This window comes from Bombus huntii, chromosome 14, assembly GCF_024542735.1.
Source record: "Bombus huntii isolate Logan2020A chromosome 14, iyBomHunt1.1, whole genome shotgun sequence".
NCBI classification, from domain to species: Eukaryota; Metazoa; Arthropoda; class Insecta; order Hymenoptera; family Apidae; genus Bombus; species Bombus huntii.
The window spans coordinates 4,736,919-4,754,088 of NC_066251.1; the positions used below are offsets into that span (position 1 = coordinate 4,736,919).

General features: G+C 35.3%; 1 protein-coding gene and 1 long non-coding RNA gene across 2 annotated transcripts in view; one reads left to right on the forward strand and one right to left on the reverse strand.

Moving 5' to 3' along the window:
- LOC126873538 (uncharacterized) overlaps nt 1–6,504 on the forward strand; it is a 50,576-nt gene extending 44,072 nt beyond the window's left edge. The window contains exon 3 of the mRNA XM_050634510.1: nt 181–6,504. Within this exon, the coding sequence (XP_050490467.1) occupies nt 181–1,734 (1,554 nt within the window). The 3' untranslated portion in view covers nt 1,735–6,504. The remainder of the gene's footprint in view (nt 1–180) is intronic.
- A 7,242-nt stretch (nt 6,505–13,746) lies between these two features.
- On the reverse strand, nt 13,747–17,161 carry LOC126873474 (uncharacterized). Its single transcript, XR_007692417.1, has 3 exons — nt 16,703–17,161; nt 15,956–16,012; nt 13,747–14,809 (listed from the first exon to the last, which is right to left on the reverse strand). It is a non-coding gene; the product is annotated as an uncharacterized LOC126873474 (long non-coding RNA).
- Nucleotides 17,162–17,170: the final 9 nt, after the last annotated feature.

Consider the following 17,170-nt stretch of genomic DNA (forward strand, 5'->3'; position numbering starts at 1 on the left):
AATAAAAAATAATTTCGCTTCAGATTTCCACTGGAATTCGAATTACATTCGAGACGCCTGGATAGAAGTTACATTGATCCATATATAAGTCAGAAAATCTATGTATTTAGTACTGAAGAAAATATCTAAGAAGTATATATCCAATATTTGTTAAGACAAAACTACTTTCCTGTTTTACAGGCGGATTCAGAACCCGTGTACTGGTCCTGGGTGAGAGCAATAGCAGCAGAATTGGTCAGGCAAACACCATTTCGAGCCCAACGCTGTCTAAACTTCCTGGAGATCCTGACCATCTGTCCAAGGGGACCCGTTCCATTACCCGACAGTCCCACAGAATCCAGAAGACGTTCCAGAAGCGAGTTACGCTGCTGGACCAGTGACTCTCCCACAGAGAAGGAGCCTAGAACAACCACGACAATCTTAGAAGAATCCAGACGAAGAGCGAGAAGCGAGTTACGTGGTTGGTCCAGTAGTAACTCCAGCGACGAAGATCTGTTAGGGGACTTTCGAAGTATTCCAACGATAATAACAAAGGACCAGCCGATGACCAGGACCTGGGGCTGCAGCGAAAGCAGCGAGGGAAGTGACGATAGTCTTCCTTGGAGCGGCGTGTGTCGTTCCAGCGTGGATTCCGTGGACTCAGCAGTGTCTATTCCTGAACCAGATACCAGAGAACAACGGATCCAAAGGTATAAAGAAGCCAGAAGACGAGAGAACGAAGCTAGAAGTAGAAGAGTGCTAGAAGAAGATGCTAGGAGACGAAAAGACAGAGCTGAAGAGAACAACAACGATATCCTAAAAACTTATGGCTCGAAATCGAGAAGTAGGTTCTACTCTGGCAACGACAATGACACCTATTGTCTAACATCCATAAAGAAGGACAACGATAGTGGCTATGAAACTTCTAGACTAAAAAACGAGAAGAACATCATTATCAGATTGCCTCCTGTGAAGCCTAACGAGTCTTCCTTAGTCAGATTCGAAGACGATCATCGGAATGAGGATGATAAGAGGAACAATAATAGTCCCAGAAATGGTAACGCGAGTCCTGGTATACTTAGAATGGATATGAATGAGAGAAGAAGTCGTGCAAGAGAGAGGAGAAGCATCAGAGAGAAGAGCCAATTGCTTCAAACACAGCAATTTACTAATACAACTGTAGAGACTCTTCAGGAACGTAAGGAACGATTGGCCCAATTATCCTCGAGGATTCCAGTGCCTCGACAATTGTCGCAGAATTCGAAACTCGCGGAGAATTACAATTCGACGGCTCTGCCTAGGTCGTCGACCTCTCTGTCGGTTCTGACCGAGCCACCTTGCGAGGAAGACGTGGCCAGGCTCTTGGAACGGTGTCAAAGGGTAGACCATTACGTGCCAGTACGAGAGAAGCTGACTCTGTTCGAATCTCTGTCTAGACTAGGTGGTCGACTGGCTAGAAGCACCGAAGATCTCGGTCGAACGTCTTCGAAACCGAGTCCCAGAGGGAAGCAACGTGCCCGGTCGCTTCACGATCTCAACAGAGGAGCGAGGGCCGTTCCCGTCAGGGAAATGTGTCGATTCTTCGAGGGAGACGTTGAACAGGATCAGAATCAGAAAACTCCTCTTGCCAAAACGAGGTTCAGTGACCCTGTGACACCTACTAGGAGTACTACGTGGAAGGATGCTGCGAGTTCCAAAGGCAACGACACGCCTCACATAAGATCTTCCACGAGAAAGAAACATTATTTAAAGTAATGGTTGTGTTCGAGGTTCATCTTTACAAGTCCTAGATCCTCCTGCACAATAACTTACTAACTGATAATATTAATGACTTGACAAATTGCAAATTGTTTTGCTTATACACTTTTTCTTTACAATCTTCCTTTGCAATATCACGCGAAATGATCAGATGACTTGTGGATTCGTAAAATCTAATTTTCTTTCTTAGCGAACATATTGCTGTTAGATATGTAACTTACGAAGCTCCACTAATAATATTAGCTCAATTGTGTTAGAGGATGGTGTTTTCGAGTTTTCGGTGTCTGAGGCTCTGATGTGTCTCTGCTGAGAAATTCTTGTTCGAAAGCAGGCCTTTCAGAGGAACATACTCTGTCCTAGATTTGAGTGATTAGAGTCACAGAGAAAAGCGCCAGATCTGATACTTCGATTTCCGATTCCGTAGATTTACTGGTATTATAGACCGAATCGTGAAGTTAGAAAGGATCGATATCGATCAGTTTAGACGCGAATCCGCTCGCTTGACTGCGATGGATCGTCACACTCGTGTCGAGAGAAAGTCGCTGCCTGGAGCAGCTGGTTTTTTTGCTCTCCAGGATTTGAACTGTGCTCGATTCGAGGTTCCGATCAGACGTTTCCACGCGACACGAGCATCGACGATGCCTGGCAAAGTACAGGAAGAAATACAAGGTTTTTGCGAGCGCGGTTTTGTCAATTTTTCTTATTTATTGTATTTTCGTTCTGTTTTTTGTACGATATTCCCCGGAGCCTAGCGTAGTCCACGAACGTGATTCGACGTCACGGATAAAGAGCGCATCGAATCGAAAGATGAGGAGGAAGAGAAAAAGAGAGGGAATAGGAGAAACCGGTAATTTCCATTCACTAAGCGATTCTCGCGCACGAAACACCTGCCGAATGCAAGTCGAAGGCGGTCTTCGATTTCTCGATTAACCGACCAAGACTCGTGGAATCGTTAATATCCGGAGATACGATAGTTACAAATGAGAGACTGAACCATCCTGAAAAGTTCTACGTATTTTGTTGAGTGGAATGAGAGATAAGTTCTTAAGAGTTCTTACGGAAAGTTGCAATTATTAAGTTGTATAAATAGATTAACGAAGTTTTTGAAACCGTAAACAGTTAGGGGTCCTTTAATTTTGTACATAAAGTAATTATATTCAGGTTGTTCGAAAAAATCGTAAAAATGAAATTTAAGAATGATTGGAAAATGACATTTGTATAGAACTAGAATTTTATTGAATAATCTATGCATTGTTTCTTTTTGTGATAATATTCTGCTATTTATTAGATTATTTTCTCGCAGAATTTTTCAACAACCAGTTCTTTCAAATGGTGTTTGAAAGATTCTAAAGTACTCTGGTTTTTGCCATTAAAAAAGGTTTTATAGAGATTAGAATAAAAGTAAATGATTCAAATGTAATGGAACATATTAACTGGAATTATTCTTGTTTAATTAAAATTACGACTTTGGTTTATCATTTATTATTTATTCTATTATCTCACAAAAATTTCTAACGAATGAGCATCTTCCAATCATGAAAAGGCTACGAACGTTTCAAACAACCCTATATTTCCTTCCACGCGTACCTGAACGAATAAAATTCGCATTTAATTCGCCCGTCGTTTGATCAGCGATGGCTGTTGTAAATAATTTATTTAGTTAAAAATCGGAAGCCGGGAGAACGTAGCCAGCTATTGGTCGGATCTCGAACATCCGTTTCAACGAGTGGCGCGTGAACTAATATCGACTTCCGTTTGCTCTTCCAGTCAGGACGAACATTTCCATTCCTGTTTCTCCTTTGCTCTCCTTCTCTCTTTCTCATTCGTCTTTTTCTCTTTGAGTTCAACTAGGTCATGCGAACGGCCCCTGAACCGTGTATCTCGTGACTCTTTTCTTTTGTTCCGAAAAAAAATAATCGCATTAGGAACCAGACGGAAAAAATAGAAGAAGAACGACTTTTAACGATGACGAGATTTTTTTTCTCGAGGCGATTTCCTTTGCCTGCAACCTATCGATTAACGATAGCCAAGAGATATCGAATTATCATCGAGAAATAGCGCTAACTATATAACGAAGTGCCAAAAAAGAAAAAGTGTTATGTTGCTTTTGTCGAGAAGAAATATGAAAATGTATAGAAAAATATAAATAATTAAATCTGTATATACTTGTTAATTTTAGGATTACAGAGATCGATATAATTTTTTTGTTTCGTGTCTCGGTTATTTCAGATCGCAGAAAAGTTACATTGGAATTAGCTTTTATGCGATCTGCAAAGCGATTATTTATTACATGTGTATAAAATATATATATATATTATTATTAAGATATAGTTATATTGAGTTGGTTCTGTGAGAATCGATCGACTGATGTTGGAAACGTTTCGACGATAATTTTATACAATAAATTAATTCTTCTAGGTAAAGTAGCCTTTCGCTAATCAAAGATCGAATCCATTTATTTTTCGTATCTTCGTATACGCGTATCACATAGGAAGCCGTATGTACGATTGTGTGACAATGTACGATAATTCGAAAAATTAGTGTGCTTTGTGTAGAAACCTGTAAGCTGATGGAAGTATAATGGAAATATGTATGACGATTAACAGCGGGAAGATTAATTTAAACGACAGTGAATTGATCGAGCCTTGGTGAACTTTCGTATTACAAATCTAATCGAAATTTTTAGTTAATCACCTAGTAAATTTGTCGAATAGCTCATTAAAAAACGCAACTTCCAAAAACACTTTCCAAAGAGCAAAATAAAATATTATAAAGTAAATAACAATTATAAGATAATTATAACAAAATACGAAAAAATTGGATAGTTTGTAGTAAAATTTGTAAGATACAAATTGAATAACGTATGGCCAGTCTTGTGACCATCAAGTACCTCCACTTTTTAGAAAAAAATCATTCATCTTTTTCCACAATAATTTGCTTCAAGTCTTAGAAGGATTAAACTGTGTCAAGAATGAAAAAATTTTATAAAATGAACAACAAATAATTATAATAATATGTCATATTTCGTGGATAAGGTAAATGATATTAAATATTCCAGCCAAAGTTCGATATCGTCTTGTTGGGAAACAGAACATTTGTAATTAATTGGTTTCTTTTCCCAATCAGAGACAACATTTGTTCGAATTAAACATTTCAATGTTTGAGAGAAATTGAAGATAAATAAAATTGTTCCCTAATCCTACCAACACAATAAAGAATATATTTATTATCAAAAAGGCTACAAACTTTCCGAACAATCTAATACGTATAATAAAAACGAATGAAGAGTTCGAGAACATATAACGAATGTATAAATAGGATATTTATGTTCAGTAATTGCTAACATGATAAATTACATTTCTATGTTTTCCCATAATACAGAATTTAAAGAGATATTTTTTGTACTTAAAACGATTTTCAAAGTTTTATTTTACTTTCAATTATCGAACTATGATTACAGATTAAATTTAATCAATAATAAAGATGTTCTCTATTTATACACTCGCAATGTGCACCGAAGAAATAGTTAACCTGCAGCAGAACAACCTCCAGCAAGGCTCGATCGTTTTCGCGTCAGCAAGCCGACGACCGTGTTCAGGGTGTGTCCTGGCAACCCTCTGTGCCCGGATGTCTTATCTCCTTATTCTTTCGCTCGCGAATAATGGCCGCGCATGCACGTCGAGAGGAAACACGTGCAGAGCTCGTCTGTAAAAATGTAGCAATTGAACGCGGTAGGGCGAACGTGAGAAGTCATCCGGGCAGTGAAGGGGTTGTTGCCGGAAAAAAGTGGAAAAACTCGGAGCGGACGTTGTTCCGCGGAAACACACTGGCAGCCTGTAAAACCGGTCGATCGCCAAAGAGTCCTCTAGTCCCTGGTCGGAGAAATCCGAAAAGGCTGTATACATGTATCCCCTATACGGGGCTGCGTAACAGAAACCCCCATAAAAAAAAAGAGATCATCCCTGCAATACATACGATCCTATAGTGGCTGAAGTATTCGTTGTCCTAAATAATGATAACAATAAATATTATAATAGAAGAACAGACACAACTCTGGCGGATTTGTATGTTACGTTTGTTGTAATAAAAAAGGACGAATAATGGCCGTTACATAAAAGTGATTGTCGTTAGAAAGTGGACGGGGAGAAGGCCTTGGCACTTCTCGTGCACTCCATAGCTTATACTTTTATACTTCGTTCTATTCCCCCATCAACTGCTCTCGTGTTCTTTTACACGCTCTTCTTTTACGAACACCCACGCGATTTTCCTTCTTTCCACCTGAGTCCGCGACCAGCCACGCGCTCCGCTAATTAGCGCGTGTTTTCGTAAGATCGCGAGCGAAGATTAGCAGGTCTCTTGAGGTGAACTTTAGAAAAGGAGAGGAGGCTTGTGCAACCATCGACACTGTGAAATTATTGTATCTCTAGCACGCTCCTCTGTTACAATAGGAAAGTGGAAAATTCCGAGAAACGCCTGAGGAAGGAAGATAGAAATCGAGAATTATTCTTGATGGAATATAACAAAGTCACAATTAAAACATTAAGTGGATATATTGATCGATTTAGCCGCAGCTAGATTCTTACGTGTTTCCTACGCGCGTAGACTTATTTTCATAGAATTTTTATGTATTGCTGCTTACAATTTCATGATGCACCAAAAATCATAGTGCAAAAGGATAAGTACATCCTGCTATTTCATTAATTTCCATCCTGTTATTTCAATGAAAATTAAAAATTATTTTTTCAACAGCACATATACATTTTCAATAATTGCGAAAACAAATTATCTGAATCCTGTCATTTTAATAGGTTCAATAGTGCTTTACTTGCAGCTGCGAAAGGAAAAAAACTAATTCTGCATTGTCATTCTACGTTCCTGGCGAGGTTCAAGCACTTTATCTCCCTTTAGATTTTTTCGAATTTTTGTTTCTACGATCAGAACTAGTCGTATACTCTGAAATCTGATCAACTTGACGATTCGACGATGACCTCGTCATATCTCCTCTAGCAAGAGTAGAAGTTTAAGATTGAAAAGGGACGGTCGTCGATGAAACAGAGTTAATTTGCAGGCTCGAAGGCCAGAAAGTTTTTGCAAGGATCGCAGACTGTCCTCCATGCCGATACTCTTTAACTCTCGTTTATTTGGCCTGCTGGTGAACTCGTTCTTGCGTTTACAGGACCGCCCACTTTACGTTCCCCATGTAATTTTCATTCCACGCACTCGCACACGCGCTCTCGGGAAAAATAGAATATTCCATAGGGAGGAATCGACCGGCAGATAATTTATTTGCTAGCTTTAATGAAGTCAAATGTTGCGATAAATTTAACGATGTCGTTAGCCGAGCACCTGAACACAGCCTCCTGGAAAAAGAGTACACGACTCTGCGTCTGATAATCTAAACTCTGCCATCAAACTCTACCACTAACATAAATAAAAAAAAAAGAAGAAAAGAAGAGAAAAGAATGTAGGATACACGAGTAAGAAACAAGAAACTAGAGTATCATACAGTCGTCACGAAGATCACAACGCTTATCATAATTTACATTTTTCCTCGTTGGATCGCGAGCAACTCGATGCATATGCATACACGTTCAAGAGACACACCTGCGCTCAATGCAATTTGTCTCCTTGATAAGGTGCTCGTGTTCACTTTGTTAATCACTGCCGCGCGATCACGACACGTTCTATCCACCTTTTTCGATTATCTTTTTCTTTTTTGGTGTTCTATCAGTTCATCAAATGGCTATCACCTACGCGACATCAGCCGGAGTTGAAGTGAAAAATCGAAGGAAAGCACGTTAAACGGGTTCGTTGACCATTTACCGGGTTTCGTGCTAGCGTGAAGAATTTTTTCACGGGCACAAAATTTTTTTTCACGGCGATCGGACAAGCAGGTGTCCCGGGTGTGGTAAAAACAGTCGACGTAAACTAATGCCTGGTCGTCCATTACAGAGTAGAGAAGGCTCGTGTGTCCTGTCGGTTTCACGTTGGGCGTAGAAGAAACGCGCGTAATCGAGTGACTGACTGGCCTTGATAGTTGCCGGTGTTGACCACGTGAACCGATTCAAAGCGAAACAGGTACATTCGCGATCTCCTGATCTATCGATCGATGGCTAGCTTTTCGAATATACCTAGACTCCTACCGCGACGCTATTTACTCTCCTGTTATCTGATCACCAGTGAAACGAAAGCAACTACAGTGGCTTGACAAAGTGTCTGAACACTTCTAAAAACTTTTGATGACTATGCCATGAATGTTATATAAAAGATTTTGCATAGTGCACGACATGATTACAATCGGGCCTATCAGAAGCTACTCAACTTTCTACTAATTTCTTTATTTCATTACATAAGAATACGATTAATGTTCAGTCTTCAAGAAACAAATAACTTACATCAGATCAAGCAGATTCTTTGCTAGAAGATGACATGAATAATACATTACAATAATAATAAATTCCAAAGTACATTAAAAAAAAGAATGGCAGTTTTGTAACATCATTGCTATTCTGTATCTTTCTATTCATGAAGTTGATCAGTGTGGTTTCAGAACGACTCAGTTTCCATGATATATTCATAAAATATACCTATTCGTTTAATATATTCGTGAGGTACATTCATAAAATATATACATATAATATATTCATAAAAGGTTTCAGATACGTTCAGATACATGAGCCAGTTGAACATTGAAAACGGTCGTTTCTAGCATGAATACAATATTTCGTCCCGATGACACTGTCTTCGAAAGTCGAGAAATTAGTACCTTCTCCGGCGGAACTTTGTTTCAAGAAAAAAAAGATTTAACTGGTTTTTAACGAGCGTCATTAGTACCTCGTGATAGGAAGAAATCAGGTTTCGATAGTAGTTGTTTGTTAGAAAGAATCGTAATGGTATTCGCAGTCATTAGAAGGAATTAAGATGCTGTTGGCTTTCTAATCACGGATAGGAATGGAAATCGAAAACATGCTCGCTGAAGACTGACCTCGAAGTATTATAATGCTATCAGTGCAACGATTCGCTTACGATGCACTTGTCGCATGCAATTCGACAAGCACAACAATCTCTTTAACCTGCACTTAGTCCTCATCTACAGTTCGTAGAATGTTTAAAAAGTAATACGAAGACCTATACGAAGATACCTATCAATGAACGTGATATTAAACTTTACATCTCAGGTTTTGAAATACTGACTTGGAAAAAAATTAGTTGTATTTTATACCCCCTGCGATTTGCTACGCCGAAGAACTTAATCAACCGATTGAATGACAAAAACTACCATCGCAATCGCAGCCAATCAGCTCGTATTATTTGCTATATAATTAATAATTGTATTACGTAAAGTAATGCGATTAGTAATTATATATGAAATAATGACGATTACCCGGGACTCACCGCATGGAGGTTGCTGCGAGTGGAGACCCTCCCTATCCACGATCCCATCCACCCTTCCTTTTACGCAAAAATTGACTAATTTTTCATTAAAAAGTTTAAGGAAATTCTTCTTTTGATGTGCGTTTCCAAAACTATCAAACCTTTGATCGTTGTGCAGAGGGAACAACAAAAGAAACATTTCAAAAACCGACGCGAACAGCTAAATCTGACAGTAAATGATATAAAACTTACTACTACTACCACTACTACTACTACCACTACGACCACTACTACCACTACTACTACCACTACTACTACTACCACTACTACTACTACTACTACTACTGCTATTACTAAATAGTACTTTAATTATGCATGTATTGAACCCAAAACTAATCGCAAGCACTGAAAGCATTAAAAGCAACTTAAAGGCATTGCAAGCAACTTGTAAGCATCCTATTTGCTAATTTCAAGAAAACCCCTACTTAATTGATAATCCAATTTAATCTGCCTAGTAAAAAGTCAAAGTTCTCATGAGTTCTAACTACACAAATATTTTAATATAACTGGGACTGGGAGAAGGGGTATTTTATGAAATACTTGTATCTTGAAATATTTCGTTCCTGTAGACATTTCTGAAACAAACTTGAATTTAAATCGATTAAAATAAAATAAAAAATTTTGTATAAGCTCTACCTATGAGGGTCTAATGCACTGCAATATTATAAAATTAATGAAACGTTAATAATTTTAAATCTAACCTTAAATGAAGGAAACATTTTAAAGGACACAAGAAAGCTAAAATGTATTACTCTCTTAGAAATTCTGGAAATTCATAATCAAAAGTGCAAAAGAAAATCGCGATATCATAATTCGCAACTCTAAAGCAAACACGATTATCATTTTATCGCAACTTTAATTCAAACCGTAAACATTCTCTCGCGACATTAATAAAAAGGCACGTTATTATTTCGCAACTCTAATTCAATCCGTAATTAATCTCTCGCGACACTAATAAGAAAAACCGCGATCTACCGCGAAATGTGACGATGGACCAACATATACATCGGCCAAAAAAGAAAAGAAAGAACTACTACTACTACTACTACAAATACTAAAAGCGAGCATAGTGACAAAGTAGTAACGAGAATGACTTTCCATGCTCTGGATGATCCAGAGGATGGAAAGCCATTGGTAGTTGCCCTCTTGAACGGCAGTTTGCCGGGCCTCTTCGGTTCGTAGCCTCTTCTTTCTTCGGGCGCAATGCCCGCTGAAACTTAAATCTAGGCTCGAGTCTTTCTAATCGCAAAATAAAAAATAACTTATAAAGGTACAATAAAAAGATAAATCGCGGATGCTATTCCCAGCGCACATGGACGACCAACGATCATAGCGACCGCTGTCCGTTCGCATGTGCAAGCTCGAGCAATAAACGTTCGTTTCGGAACCCATTCGCGACCACGACCGCGATATTCGAAAAATCGATAGGCAAGGCTCAAGACAAATGGTATGCTCCATTCGTGATGTCAGCTTCACCGTCAATTTTTCAAATCAAATTTCCTGAAACAGGTTGGACACGCGAAAACGCGCCTACCCGACGAAAGACTGTGCCAACCTGCCCGGTCCTACCTACTTATAGTTAACACTCATACCAGAAAATATGCTACCTATCCTACCCGGAAACCTTTATTTAAACCTGAAAAAATGGCAAAACAAGCACACCAACACATTCACTCCACGGTTCTCACACATAACCCGGGCGCAAAGGCCTACACTAGAGAGACGTCCCGGGACGCCTCCGACACCCGAGTTTGGCATACAACTTTCACACTCTAAAGTACGTACCATTTCCCTGAAATCGACTGACGATGGCTAGCGACCATTGCGTAAAAATATTCTGTATATTTCAACTTTAATTATCCAAATATATTTAAATTTCAATTTTAATTAAATACCCATAATCGTATATAATCATGTATATGTATATCATCTAAAGAAATAATTTGACTGGAATAGGTTGTATTTTACTCAATGTAATTATCATTAGTTTAATACTGAGATTAGTAATATTAATATTTACATCCACTATACCTATTTACTAACAATGTTATTTCCAATGGTAATTGGATTCATATTTCCGAATCCATAACTATTTCAAGATTATAATAAATAGCAGAAACGACGCAATTCCACAGCCTAACCACACACACACACACACAGTGGAAAATACGTCGTGCACGATACGCTAACGCAACGTCAGTCGCTGAAAAAATTGTTAAGCTTATAGACTACTCATCATGCCCATTGCCTTCCTCCCACCCAAGAAGCACCTGGGCACGTGAGTGAGATTCTGACAATGAACATGGAAGGGGTTAAACCTGAAAATCCTATGCTAAAAATATGATTAGCCTATCTATTATATTTTCTGTCTAACGGGCTAATATTCTTTGATTTTGCAATCTAATTTCATTTCAAATTTTAATAATTCTATACTGCATTTTACTTTATTATTTTAATGAACAATTAAACTATTAAGCTAGAATGAAGGAAATTAATGAAGAATACAGATATTTATTAAATATAAACTAAGATTCAAAGCAAGTAATATTTATATCAATGAATAACAATGGATTCTAAATGAACTTTATTACTCAAAATATCCTCAGGCGATATCTTTATCAAAACACATCTTTGAAAACACAAAAAAACGTTCAAAACTTGTTTTGATTCTGATATCAGCCTGCCGCGAAATGTTTTCTTGCACGTGAAATTTGATAACATCCGTCATAACGGACAGACAAAGTTATACTTTAACATATACTTTCATATTTCATATTCCGAATTTTACTGAAATTATACTATGTATACTCAAATGATAAAACTGCTCTATACCATAAATAATGGTATAATTATAAGAATAAAGGTATAAATATAAGAATAAAGTAAAACATTAAAATAAATAAAATAAATAAAATAAATAAAATAAAACAAATCATTTATAGTCTTCATCAGCATTATAATAACTTTAATCATACTTGAATTTCCATATTAACGAAGTCTGAGGGTATCAGACTTCTTCACTACAAAATACTTTGATTTTATAAATAATTATAATGAATATATTGTGAAATTTTCAATCATATGCATATATATATATACTAATTATATCTCATAACATTATATTACTTATACAAAATACTTTATATTGCAGTATGTAAATATCATACTTATATATATTATATATATTAGCATCAACATTTAAAAACGCGGTGTGCAAGAAAACCTATCCTAAACTAATAAATAAAATATAGACAAAAAATGTTATTACTCACGGGTATAAATACCCACGGTCACTATGCTCGTCAAAAATTCTACGTATACAACCGATCACCCGTGTCGATTCGGATCATTCATCCTTCGACATGATTGAATGACCGGAGGAACACAAATACATGCGACTCACGGTTAGATGTGAAGAATATTGCCTTCGATGATGTTCTGATCCAGTTTGTCATCAAGCCATTATCAAATTGGAATCGTCGAATTCAATGGAAGAAAACTGTAACAAAGCATAGAATATTTTAATTTACTCGTAATGACGGTGTTAATTACTTTAAAAGTTTGAAATGATAAAAGACTAATTTCTACTAAATAAATATTTTTTTTAATAATATTCAATTTAGGAATGAAAAATTTACAAGTTTTCAAATTTTTAATCAAATTTTATTTTTTAATTAATAATAATTATCATGAAATATAAAAAATCGACTTAAATAAAATATAAAATAAGTAGTTACTTACATTTTTGGCTTTTGAAACACCACTAGGTATTTTCCAGGCAACAGGAAGAAGGGGAAGAAGTGGCATACCTTTAACAAAATATGAATTATTATAATTTATTTTTAGAAATACTTAAATTGTTGTTAAGTTGTAAAAAAAATTTCACAAATAAAATATGAAACTCTATGAAGACTTAACTTTAATAGCAAAAGAAATTAAAATTCTAATATAAAAATTTAAAACCAGATTTTAGTATTTAATTAATAATAATTACAGCGAAATACAAAGAATAAAAATAATAAAATACAATGTGCAAAGATTCTTACATGTATAAATTTAAAACACAGCTACATCCTTCCCAAAGAAGAGAAAAAAAGATGGAAGTTATGAAAAACCTGTAACAAAACATGTTAAATATTGTAAGATGTTCTTGAAAACGTACTTGTTATTGTTAGAAAACTTAAAACAATGAAAAATAAAACTCTATTCAAACGTCAAATTTTAATAATAAAAAGATTTGAAATTCTAATAAAGTTTAATTACTATATAAAAAGTGGAACTTTAACACAACAACGACAGGCAGAAATTGAGTCTCTACCAATTTCTGAACGATATCAAACATTTTTATTGTGTACTTCAATAGCAAAATTTTAACATTTTAGTTCGATAAATAAATTAAAATGCAATGTACGAAAAACTTACATTCTTGAGCTCCAGGAAAGGCTTTATCCTCTTGCGAGACCTGCGACTCTACTACCGAAAACGAATGTTTAACAAATAAAAAAAAGAGAATCATAGACTATTAACACGTCCGTTTAAGTCAAATGACAATCGGCGGACACACTGACTCTAATTTCGCGTCTGATTATTACAATTAAATTTAATGAAAGTTGTTATGTTCTAAGTCAATATTAAATGTGATTTAACGCAGCAAGCACTGACTCTACCAACCGCATTGCGCGCGGTCACAAAAATATTCTAAAAGAAAAACTTTATAAAAGGTAGGGGATAGGGAGTCGAGTGTTTGTTTTTGAAAATACTCCTTTTTTAGAACTACGAATTAATTATTATTTATTTACAATAGGTAAAATATACATACAAATATCATACCAAGAATACGAAAGAAAATGTATATATATATATGAATATTTCATAATACGATTGATTTGTAAAAATTACCCGCCAAATTGAATGTCCGCCATTACAGCTTCTAGTACTTTATGCGTTACGTGACTTCCTTCTAATGCAACATGGCGCACTTTTTCTGACCGTTAAACAAAGCTGCACAATACGAAAAAAATGCGATGCACAGAACCTGTTCAAACTTGTCTCTGATAGCGTACTTTCTCGAATGTAATAGAAGTTATTGAAAATGAAAATGACGAAATTAATAGTCAATATTATATTACAGATAATTTACAAACAAACAAAATGAATGAAAATGAAACAAAATGAAAAAGTTATTTGAATTTCTTACTCAAATGAAACAGAATCGGGGAAAATCTATGTCAAATTTATGTTAAATAATCTTTTCAATTTCTTCGGAAACATAATTTAATATATTCGAAAGAAAAAAGTAATTTCCTTAATCTTGCATTTTTCATCTTGGTATTCTTAATTCACCGTAAATTTAAAATTTGCTATATTAGATATTAATTAACTTAATGTCACAAAATATTTATAATAAATGGAGTTAATTGCATAGTGAATAAATATTACCAATTACCTAACTAAAAAAAGGAAACAAACATATAAATACGTTTACCTTCCTTAAAATATACGAAATATTACCTCATTTCGAGACAAAAGTTGTTAAATTTACCGTTAATCACCATGGCGTCTTTTCGACTTTCACTCTGTCCTTTCGAATTTCGCAGCATCCGTCTAATATTTTCCCTCGGAATCAAATAATTGCAATCTGCATAAAAATAGAACAAAATATTAAAACAAATGTATAAAAAGAACAAATTATGTGAAAATAAAACAATGATCAAGGTCAAATTGCCTTTCGAAAACCCATTATACGAGCTACCGGCAAATGGGGCAATCAAAAAGACAATTAAAAGAAAGAAGATATGTAAATAATAGATTATAATGAAGTGTTAAAGAAAAACGTACAATTAAATGAAAATAACAATAGCGTGGATTTGAACTTGGTAGAAAAATTTGTATGAAAGTACCAAAGACACCTATCACGAAGTGACACGAATTGATCTACGTCTAATCTCTTTGATTGCCCACACTTAACTGACACCCCGTACCGCGATTTACCCAGCGAATTTCGTCAAGCAAGGAGTGGGAGGGGGGCGGCTCGCTAGTTATATGCATATGCACGAATAGGATTCGTCAAATTCCTGAGAAACTTATGCTCAAGGATATGTTTTCAATAAACATATTATGCCTCGAAAGAAAAAAAAATACATTAGACTGAACAGTAAGATGCACCTAGAAACTATAGAAAGTAAACACAAATGATCTAGTATCATTTCGACGAACAAAAATGTATCTGAGAAACTGATTATTCGATACAAAGCTGGAAAAAAATAATTTTGAATTCAAAATAAAATAATATCTGGGCCGAAGGAACTGTGATTAACTGTGATTGATATCTCGTACATACGTATGTATACAGAAGAGCCTGCATAAACATATTTATTATTCTTTCATTTATATTTTATTCGTATGACAATTTTTATTAATTATATGTTACTCATACATTATTATGAATCATTAATGCTACTGTTAATCTGGCGACTATAATCAATTATTCGTATAGATGTTAAAACATTTAACACTTATAACATCTATACGAATAATTGATTATAATCGTCTTAAAATCTCAAAACATTTAACACTTATAAGACTTTTTCATATGCCATTCGTATGACAAATTTCATCAATTATATGTATGTTATTTATACTTGCTGTTATTATTCATAAATGTTTTAAGACATTGAAAATTCTTTTATCATCATTTTTTATTAATTTCAATTGATATAGAACAAAGTAAAATATGATTCTAATGTGGAGGGAGGTTATAATATTAAAATAAAACCCTACTAACCTTCTTAGAAACTTTTATTGTGTAGATTGTACAAAACATTTTGAAATCTCACTAGCACTGTAACGAGACATGAATATCGCAATTAATAATCACTGATTGGTAAAATTTAAAACGTATATAAAAATGTATGTATGTAAGATGTTCATTGAAAACACAACATTTCGCAAAAATCATCATATATTGAAACAGTCAATTATTCAGTACATTAACGAACCATGATATACAGACACCAATTATGAAATCATCTTTGGCATTTATTTTACATTTAAAACTACTGTTCACGTTGTGTACTAATTTTTGTATGTTGCTCAAGTTTATAAAAAAAGACTGACACGAGTATCTAAATTCTTCTTTTAGGTGCAATATGAAGTTTACCGACTGAGCTTACAAGGAACTATAAGAAGGAAGGAATATCGCCATCTAGCATAAAATAAAGAACAATCTTTCAGAGTTTTGGAGCCATGGATATAGAAACACATCTTATCTGACGAATATATACAATAGATTGAGAATAGTAAAACATTACCTGAGCAGGTTAGAAATATAAGAACTGTAACAACAATTATTTATAGCATTTTGCATCAGTTCTCTAAAAATTAAATACAATTTATCCAAGTAGAATAGTAAATCCTAATTACGTGATTAGATAGACAATTTCGAGACAACTTCAATAGTTGTAAATAATGAATTGTACATATCTTGATATGGAATTGACAATGTTGAAAATAATCAAACACTAAAGCCTACCGTCGTCTGCTGTAAAACTGCATCGTCTGAAAAGCATTCACAACCTCTATTTACATTATTCAACGAGCAGTTTAGACAAAAGTGCAGAATTTCATAACGAAGTAATTTCCATTATATCTTTACACAACTGAAGAATATTACGCAGACGATTGAAGTCCAGGTCGAGCAAGGTAACATGGACCGTTGAACAAATGGACTACTATGAAATGTCATCTACCATTCTTTTGTCTTTGATCACCTAAGTGAGTAGACGCGCGGACAAGAATCGAAGAACCAATAGGGAATAAAGCGGGAAGTACAGAGATGATTCGAAAGTGGAACAAACGGTTGTACTAAGCATGTATCGCAAAAGAGTAGATTGCCGGGACTGCAGCCGAGGATAATAAAATTGTACGGCCGGTATTAACACGAGGATATTATGTATTCGGCGAGTGGCGAGAAAAGTATGTTGGAGGGAAGGGAAAGAGG